The sequence below is a fragment of the Agrilus planipennis genome, unplaced genomic scaffold (assembly GCF_000699045.2).
Source record: "Agrilus planipennis isolate EAB-ADULT unplaced genomic scaffold, Apla_2.0 scaffold771, whole genome shotgun sequence".
NCBI classification, from domain to species: domain Eukaryota; kingdom Metazoa; phylum Arthropoda; class Insecta; order Coleoptera; family Buprestidae; genus Agrilus; species Agrilus planipennis.
Window position 1 is genome coordinate 1,988 of NW_020439425.1, and position 10,475 is coordinate 12,462.

General features: G+C 34.3%; 1 protein-coding gene across 1 annotated transcript; it reads right to left on the reverse strand.

Annotated features, from left to right (window-relative positions):
- Positions 1–206: 206 nt before the first annotated feature.
- On the reverse strand, positions 207–757 carry LOC108743739 (ATP synthase subunit e, mitochondrial). The gene is made up of 2 exons (XM_018479328.2): positions 609–757; positions 207–506 (listed from the first exon to the last, which is right to left on the reverse strand). Exons 1-2 carry the CDS (start codon positions 651–653, stop codon positions 306–308), a joined length of 246 nt encoding a protein of 81 aa, XP_018334830.1. The 5' UTR covers positions 654–757; the 3' UTR covers positions 207–305.
- Positions 758–10,475: the final 9,718 nt, after the last annotated feature.

Sequence of the window (10,475 nt, forward strand, 5' to 3'; positions counted from 1 at the left end):
AGTAGATGGCAGGCAAGTGTATATTTAAGTCAGTCATTCTTGTTGTCATCCTTTTAAATCACAGTAGATGGCTCCACCTGGTTATTCTTAATTACCAATTTTTTAATTTTTAATTTTATGAATTAAATAAATTGGTTACATATACATTGCACTTTCCTTTAAACAAATACTTCAATTCCATTTTATAGTCAAATTATAACACTATGAAGAGTAATATATGATTTATTTATCTAGTATAATGTATATTGTACATAAAAGCATTACATATTCTTTCTAAAAAGGTTGTATATCTTTAATATGATGATTTACTTTGCGGGGGCTATTAGTGCTTCTAATTCTTTAATTTCCCTTTCAGAATTTATTTTCTTTTCAGCTGCTAATTTTGCTTCTCGTGCAGGTCTCTCTTTCTCTTCAAGTTCTCGTCGAGCATTTTCTCTTCTGGAAAGTCTGCTTTGATGAAAAGCTCCATAAAGAACTCCTGCTGATAGAAAACTCCATCGGAAAAACTAACAATAAAAGAAAAGAACTTTACTGCCTGAGCATCCAGAGATTACATAACGATCCTAAAGACACTTTAACCATATAAAAAGAACAAAAACACAACGTACCTTTATAACAGGCGAAACTTTTACTGGAGCTTGAAGTGCAGACATATTTAAGTATATTTAAAAGATACTAGAATTTTAAAATATTTCCAAATGACTTATACTAACCTAAAAACAACTCTTCTGACAGACAGTTTTGATAACATAGAAGTTCAAGTTTGCCAAATGAAAGAAATTATTTAGTGATGTTGCCAATGCTACGATATAAAATCTACTACAACTTCTGTTAGTGAAAATTTTCGTAAAGACGACTAAAATAACTGTTACTGACATAATTCTTTGCAACTAATTTATTAGAAGAGTATAAATAATATATTTTATTAGTTGATTAAGTATGAAACTGTAAGTAAACAGGATAACTTCTGTGGTAACCCCATAGATTAGAATATCCCTTATCTACGGGTATACTCCATAGACAATGGAAGCTAGCCAATCCGTTGTCAGCTGATTGAATTCATTCATAGAAGTTTAATTAATCCAACTTTAAATTAGAACTCAACGTTTGGATACTGCATCCTTTATTATTAATAATTTAAACTTGAATGTTGAAATGAACACGCAGTTGCTAACGTTTAACATTTTTATCAATCCGAGCTGTTGTGTTCTAGTCATTCCTATATGTGTGTATGCCTAATCAACTTATTTTCATTCGCTTTGCGCACAATGTGAAAGTTTCCTATCGACCAGTGAGTGTGTAGGATGCTCTTGCTTGAGTGTACCGACAGTGAACACTTATAAGTTAATTGTAATGATTTCTAGTTGCTTCTAAAGTTGTTTTTTGTGCGAGTGTTGTTCTTAACCTAAATTATACAATAGTGAAATTTACAATGACGGTGGTGGCTTCAACGTTATCCGTGGTCGGATCGTTATTTCTAACACCTTGTTTGATGCTACTTTTGTGTATTATTTTCTTAGCTTCTATCGGAAAGTCATGGGGTATTCGCAGACTTTACGTGCAAGTTTTGTTAATGATCTTTGAGGTAAGGTGCTTTAATGAATCTATTTATAGTTGAATGATGATTGTGTTTATTTCGTAGTTCCTTAATTTCTCATCATTTCACTTATTTGGGTAAATTTATATTTCACTTTTTGCTAAGCCTGCATACCACCTATCAAATTATTGGTACAAATTCAGATTGAATGATGATAGTCTTAAGGTGTCAATTAATTGAATACCTTCAAGTTATTACGGAATACCTACCTATGAACTCAAGCAGAAGTTCGTTGAACCTGAACTCCAATATTTTTTCTTTTTTAAGACCAGGTACCTATCTACTTGGCAAGAGCATTATTTTTAATTTACCTATAGATAAATGCTTTATCCGTTGTAAGTTTATGACATTTTATAAAACAACATTCAAGAAATGATAAATTGCTAGGAATCGGTAAGGTCAAAGGTTGGAAATACCTAGGTACATTTTACAAATAAAAAAGAAGACAAAAGGGGGTAGGCGTTGTGTAGATTTGAACTCTTAACACTTATCAGCATGTTAAATGTATTAATCTTACAACGCGAATGAACGGTTTGTCCTTTTTCAGTGAACATAATAAATTAAAATATCAATGGGTTTTAACTAAATTAACAAATTAATATACGTTAAGAGTTATTGCATCTACAAGGCTGGATTAAATTTAATTCGGACTTTTTGTTTTAACGCTTAGTAGACAAAGCGAGTAGCGCAACGTTTTGGTGTATGTTGGGTGGGGATATCAATATGAGGGTAGTTTAGTGGCATGGCTCACCAGAGCCGATTACCTGTTAGTAGCATCATGTTTGAGCAAGAGGTTGAGGAAGTGAGTAAAACTCTAAAAGGACCCTTTCAAGTATCTCAGTCGACGACTCATACAAACACTTCTTAAGTGGCCAAGAGTCAGTTAAAAACTAGAGACTACGGTCAAGGAAGCATTAATGCAATTCGTGGTCTGATTAAATGTGCCCAGCGTATTACAAGTATGGGGAATTGCTGCAAAGGTTGGGATTTCATTCGAGAGTTGGGTTGGGTTGGGTTATCAAAAATTATCGGTAAGATGGGTTTCTCACTTCTTGACGGAAGAACAGAAAGCAAATCGCCGTGGGGTCTGTGAAAGAGTTCTGGTGAGATACCTAGTAGAGGGGGGGTGATTTTTGAAACATATTGTTACGTGTGATGGGACGTGGCTGTATCATTACACCCCGGAGTCAAAGCAAGAAAATATGGATTGGCGGAAATATGGAGAAGCACCCTTGGAAAGCCAAGACTAATCTTTCTGCAGGAAAAGTCTGCAACTGCTTTCTGGGTTTGATTTTCTTCATGAGCACCCCACAGTTAACACAGTACTCCTACCGTGTCCTTGATAGAGGTAAAGTGGTCTTTTGGCGAAAAAGACGGTTCGATTCCAGGTCCTTTTGCCTTAACCTGTGGATTACGTGGTTCACATCGGCAAATTCTGAGAAAGTAATATTCCAGTTACTCTTTTATGTCTTTATTTCGTCCGTCTCATCTTTCATACCCCAACCATCCATTCTCATGATTCCTAAAAGGAGGTTGAGGTTTAATTCAAAGGGACTTCCCATATCTGGTGGCTATGAAACACCCAAAGGTTTTTTTTTTTAGTTTTTACCGTCCTTCGCGGCGTTTTCACCCTCGCCCTCAGCTAGGTTAGCAGTCTCTACGGGGATGATGTTAAAATACCCTTCTAATAACAACAAATGCGATTTATAACCTGAGCAGTTATGCTGTAATTTTTCGACCCTTTGAAATAAGTAAAATCATATTTTTGGGTCAGGGTTTTGGTAAAGAATCGTATACGGGCCTGGAGAACAAAGAACAACTCTCTCCCTTTATCGAGTTTGCAATTCATACTCGTGAGTGCAGTAGTACCATCCCCTGGTGCGTAATCTGGGGGAAAGGCAGCATGAAAGGGGTCAATATTGAAAGTGACATGCAGGATGGAAACCAATCTACTTGTGTTAGAAATTCATACTGATGATTGGTGGTTGGCAACAGTGTTGTATATTTCGTGGATCGCTGAATTCTTATTAGTTTAAATGTTACAGTGGAATAACGCTGGTAATTTATGACTCTTAAGAAAATTTTGAAAAATTTTGATAGTGAACTTCAGTGTGGCAAAGACAACATTGTGTATTTAGCGTTGGCATTATCAAGTCAATTGTGAATAAGGACAATCTTCTGGGAGTAAGGTTGGTTTCAGAAGGTAACTATTAAGTATGTTTATCTTGGCGTGGTGGAGGAAGTGTGACTAGCCGTATTAAAACATGAACGTCTACAAAAATAGATTGAGAAAACTATTGCAAAGAAAAGCGACAAGAAAAAGGTAGTAATAAAGGTACTCCAACAAGACACAGACAAAAAGGAGGTTGTTGTTGAGCAGTTGTGAAAGTAGTGACACCCGCGAGTTTGCCAAGTCTGATGATTCTTGTGAAATAGATGATAATATCCTTAAAATAGACCATAAGTTGGACAGATTTAGTGTTGCAGAGTTTGTTGTTCTGAAATTTTTAAAGAAAAAAGTTGTGTGACATTTTGTTGGAGAAATAATTGAATTGCGGTCAGACAGCGAAACTTTTTAACCATAACATTAACAAGACTTCCTCCAACGGAAAAACCTATCAAGATTGTCTCTTCTATGCGGCTCAAGTGTTTTGGAAGGGATATAAACAATAATTGCTACTGTTATTTTTGTTAATCAGAAATATGACTTTTTGAACTTTATTTTTTAATAAAATTTATGCACTAAATCTGTTCGCCTGTTAATAATTACTATTTTATATAAAAATGCTCCCTTTCCTCTAATATATTAACTTCTTCCACGTAGAAAATGGTAAAATTCTCTATTAAAGAGTAAATGCTGTTTCTTACTCTGGAGGAAATGTTGCGCTTTGGTCCCTGAAGTCAGAGAAAAATACCGTACTATTTGTAAAAAGAAGAAATGATGACAAAGAAATGCGTAATTTTCATATACTTGATACTAGTGTCCGACCGAAACTGGTTTTTACGACCGAAACCGAATTTCGGCAACGGTCTCAGTTTCGGCCGAAACTGAAACCGAAACATCCTTATAAGGATCATGTTTTGAGAGAAAAATAAAGAAAACGTTATTATAATCAGTCAGTTTTATTTTTTTATCTTTAAATCACATACCTCTGCAGTCTTTGACATTTTCACTTATTGATAATCAAATCAAAATCAACATAACAACCCCTCATTTAAGGAAATGCTTTAATTGCGCCTTAAAAATACTTAAAATACTTCGCTTGGATGGAATTTAACGCGCCGCACATGACCGAGCAGAGCGCGAGAACTCCCGAACGCAGTTTCGGTTTCGGTCGTAGTTTCGGCAGGTTTGCCGCCGAAACCGAAACTAAACCGAAACTCGTTTTTTTGCCGAAANTATATAATATTAAACATAAAATTACTTTTGTTATTGTTACCTAATATCACAATAGGTATAGGAACTTAATATTTAAGTAATAAACAAAACAAAATAAATCACTTTTATCTTAATTAAGAACAAATTAGCTTTTTCTAAACTTAATTCGTCATGTTGAACGCACCGAACATGACCGAGCAGAGCCCGAGAACTCCCGAACACAGTTTCGGTTTCGGTCGTAGTTTCGGCAGGTTTGCCGCTGAAACCGAAACTAAACCGAAACTCGTTTTTTAGCCGAAACTCGACCGAAGCCGAAACCGGAACCGAACTTTCGGTCGGACACTACTTGATACTCCTATATTGCTAGTATCTGTATGTGGAGGCCTTCCTCATTAGAAGAGACAGCAGCTGCATACTTCTATCTCACTTATGTATACCCGATGCGTTATCTGCAAGCTTTGCGACTGTAGTGGGGAAGTGGGCATTCTAAATAAACTGAGCTAACTTGTAAACATTTACAATTTTCATACATTCGCATAAATGAGGGAGACAGACTTACGTATGTCTGCACCGTTGGGTCACCATCTCTTTCCAGAACCCCACTAGCAATATAGGAGTATTAAGTACATGGTAATTTCTGTGTTCGGTGAACTTGTTGCTTTACTTGTATATATAAATATAATAACCGGTAATTATATATAATCATGGGATTAATCACATTTACTGTAATTGTATACCTACACTATAAACCTCTCACTCATTCGAATACCTAATAAGGGGCAAAGATGAAAAAAGTTTTTAAATAACTGCACAATTATGATTTTTTAAAAATAAACAGGAAATTGAAACAGGCAGTGCATACGTTATTGAGTATAGGTAAATGTTTAATTGATAATTATTTTTACAAGTTTATTTTTCGTTTATTTACTTGCCTAATAAAAAAAGGTCAAGTCAGGTCAACATAAAGACCTCGAAAAAGTTTTTTAAAAGGTACCTTTCCGTTATTAAAAACAAAAAAATAATAAAATTTCAATTGCAATTGCGTTTTAAGGATTGTTATTTAAGTCAACTTTAAAATAATAAAACAAAGAAAAGTGTCCTTGCAAAAAATTGCTGGCTTATATTTTTAAACCGATAACCTTTGTATTTCGTCCAATGTTTAAGTTTGGGTTATCATAAAATGCAAAAGTAGCGATTTGTAAAAATTATAGGTAATTGCATTAATCCACTGCATAAAAGTAAAAAGGAACCAGTTTTATCTTAGCTTACAGTTTTTGGATGTAAATAGGTTCAAAAGCTTTTCTTCTACATTCTTTTTCTAGGAGTATTTAGAAGACTGTTTGTGATAGAAAGATCTTATTTTCCGTTTCTATTGAAACCTCAAGAACAAAAACAATAAACGAATTAATTAATTACGTAAATAATTATACTTATTACGTTAACAATTTTCTGTATCTTAAAAAAATTTAATCGAATAAAAAAAAGATAATGCCTACCTATGAAGTACCTGTGTATATACTTATCTAAATTATTTTCTGTTCCGTGTAGTTAATTAACTGTTTTATCTCTTTATTGTCTAATCTCTAATGGAAAGATACAGTTATTTTATCACGATATACCCTTATGAACTTTGTCTTTGCTTAGTTGTAATGATGATACTTTGTTCTTCTTTGTAGTTATGATAACTGCAATTTGTCGATTAAGAAAACGCAAACTACTACGATTTCTGTGTCACGTGCGATAAAGAATCGATTGTCTTGCTAATATGGAAACATTAATTAAATATTAGAAAACGTGTGAGATAAAAAGTTGACCAACTTGCTTTCAAATTATTAAATGCCGAGCTTCGGAGGGTGTAAATTAAATGCAATAAACAACCGAAACCACCGACACAAATCCACTAGCGGCTGAAAATCACTTTCAGGCAAGGCTTGTACTCGCTGCAAATGATAGGGATGCAGCAATTGTTACTTGAGTGTGGTGTTGCGGGTCGTATTTTTTTATCGAGGTTGAACTTTCAACTACGCTTTCCTCAAAAACTGTGGACATTTACCTAATTTTCATGTTTTATAATGCTCGTATGATTCTAGATCTTCTTTATGTTACACCCTCTAGGTGCATTGCACGATATGCATTGCATGCTTTTATGAACGAATTAAGCTCAATTGAGTATTTTGTTACGTTCAATTTAATTGCTTATTTGTTTTTAATGCACAATTCACACTTGCATCGCTTTTTTAAACTAGCCAAGGATCAGTTCTGTTCATTTTTAATTAATACGCGAACGCCTATAAATCTCCGAATGTTCTTAATAATCGTTATGTATCATTCGTTTCAATTGGTAGGTCATATGAATCCAATTTTAAATATTTCTTTTATTGCTAAATAATCTATCCTGTGTGTCGTTATTTTAGTCAGTTATGAATAAATAATACGTTGTTACAATATCTACGAATATCTGTGCAGCATCACATAATTTTTATTGTCGTGACGCTATTGTCAATCAAGGAATGGTTATTTAGCAAAAGACAGGATTCATTTGGCTGTTTCTATTTAACACATGCCTAAATTAAGGCCTATACCCATTGCGTCCGATTCGTGCCACCGATACGACCTCAATAATTGTCATTAGAACGGATCGCGCTGACATTATCATAAGGTCGTCAGTCCTAAGACTGGTTGGACACGCACCTCCGCTCTGTTCTTTCCTCAGCTAGTCTTCTCATTTTCCTAAAACTAGAACAACCACATCCTTAACTATTTGCGAACAGTAATCTAATCTAATATGTCTCTGACTAAACCTTCATGCCTGAGAAGGTGTCCTACCAACCTGTCTCGCCTATTTCTTATTGACTTCCATAGAGTCCTCTGTTCTCCTATTCTTTCTAATACCTCTCCAGTTCTAACTTTCTAAATCCGTGGTATCCTCATCGTTCGCCTGCAATACCACATTTCGATCGCTTCTAACTTTTTCTTTTCCGTAGCGCCCACCATGCATGTTTCGCACCCGTACAGTGCCGATAATTGTTATTTTATTAGGGAAAATTTCCACACTACTATTGAGCTATTGCCAAGGCGCGTTACCTTTTGAAATCGCGAAAGATTTATAACATGCGAATTTGTGTCGCATTAATTGTGAAAATGCAAAATTCTCCTCATTATGAGGAGACGTACCTCTACTTCTTCCTGTCTTGAGCCAATCTTCGCATTTCTTGAATACTTGGGCATTCAATATCATTAACCATTTGCTTCTACCCCTCTTACCTTCTATTTCTATTGCCTATATATATATATATATATATATATCTTTAACTACTGACTGCATTTTTAACATCCTCCTGTAACACGTGTTCTTGTAGTCTCCTGGTAGGTCTCTCACTTGCCCTCCATGCTTGAGAAGGCATCCTATCAAACCATTTCGCCTATTTCTTATTGACTTCCAGACGTCTCCTGGTGTCATTCTAGTTCTAGAATCAGAATAAGTTTTTTTTTTTGTTTACTTACAATCAGTTTGAAAACATTAAAAAAACAAGTGACAAAATTAATTGTGTTATCTACTCAAAAAAAAGTAAAAGTCAAAGTTTCTGAAAAGGTACTGAATATTGAAGGTCAAACGTTCACAGTAAATCTGCGATTACGTTTAGATATAACGAGATTGTATTTATTAGCAGTAATTATTTGCAATGATAAATTATATGTATAACGGAAATAGGTCGTTATGCAGCACACGGACACGCTATAAATGAATGCTTCCAATGCTTCTGTTCGTGACTTTTTGAAATGATGTGGTGACCACTCATCCTCAGAACAATTTAAAAAAAAACAAAAAAATACGTAACGCATGTTGATAAAAAAAGATTCGTGCTTGGTGCTTATCGCCATTAATACGATGTCTGTTCAAAAAGTATCACGAATTTTGAATTTCTGCGATTATTACCTACAAGTTATGCTCAATTTATGCGAAGCAATCCGCTAGAAACGCCCGGATTTGTGGAAGAATAAAAATTGACGTTTGTGCGTGAATTTTGAGGAGCTGAACCTGTTCACAAAACATAATTTTTTGAAATGATTTGAGGATTACTTTACTTGAATAAAATACATATGAAATTAATAAATACATAATGTTTGAAAAACACAAAATTCGCGATACTTTTTGAACAGACCTCTTAGATTACATTTTTTTTGGCAATTTTACATTAATCTTGATATATGTATGCATCATTGTCAATCTATTAACTGTGCTATCTTTTCAAAGAACAATTTTAAAAATATATAATTTATTATACCTGCCTAGGTGCATTTATGATTGTAAAAAAAATATTATTAACCGTTTCCAAATAACAATTGACTAACAATCTACCCTGAGGTGGCCTAACAGGCATACGAAACGCAGATGTTGTTTGTAATATTAAATTATAATCTTGTCTCTAGTTTGATTATAATTTCTGTATGATGTACCTCGGTAATTAAAAAGTGTAGTTTCTATAATTGCGGTTATTGTTATGAATATTAATAATTGTTTGTTTTTCATCGCTTACAAGCTACGATAGTGGTGCACATGTAGTTTTTGTAAATGCTATTCTATTAAGCAATATATTATCTTTTAACATATTAATTTTTATCAGAATCATACATATACAGCATGTATAGGTATATTTTTAAAAAAGTTTAAATTATCGCCAAAACATTCGATGGTGGTCAATCGTGATGATGTTAAACATGCTTAACCAATCTGTATTAATGTGTTTTAATGTTGAATTTTAGTTACAGACATATTAGAGGTAGAAGCAGGAGTTAAGAGGAGTAGAGATAGGCTTAGATAAAATAGTTGAGGATGTGGATTGTTCTGGTTTTAGGGAAATGCGAAGATTACCTCAGAATAGAAAAGAGTGGAGGTGCGTGTCCATCCTGAAAACTTGGGGAAAATCCATTGATCGTTTTAATCGTCACATTACCTATAAAGAATAGAATAGCACCACCTACAAATATTGAAAATTTTGTAAAATTTTTATTAGCAAGTAGTTAAGCATATTCTAGTTTTCGGGAAATGCGAAGATTATTTCAGAAAAGAAAAAAGTGGAGGTGCGCGTCCAACCAGACCTTATGATGATGGTGATGGTGTTGAATGTTGAACTTAATCTATGTTGTAACTGTTTAAACCTAACTAAACTTAATTCATATTTGGTTTTTTACAATTGAATCCGTATTATTTGAAATTAATAAAAACATACACTAAGTAAAACTTGGGTGGATCGAAAGACGAGGTCTCCCCTACCGCTGTACCATAAATAGTTCGTGGCGGTCTGACCCCCATAAAAAGTTATGGGGGTTAGATGGGGGTGAGGGTAGAGGGGATCGAAACAGGGTAGGGGAGATCAAAAGAGGGTGGTAACCTGAGTAAAACCCCATAAAAAATTTGCGGCGGTCTCACCCCCATAAAAAGTTATGGGGGTTGAAAGTTGGTTATTTTGACAATTTTTATACACTATAATTCAAATA

Bases quoted from the DNA above. Each gene is read 5' to 3' on its own strand.
- LOC108743739 (XM_018479328.2), bottom strand. From the start codon at position 653: ATGTCTGCACTTCAAGCTCCAGTAAAAGTTTCGCCTGTTATAAAG. The intron at 507-608 runs GTACGTTGTGTT...TTTTATTGTTAG, and splicing joins AAGTTTCGCCTGTTATAAAG to TTTTTCCGATGGAGTTTTCT.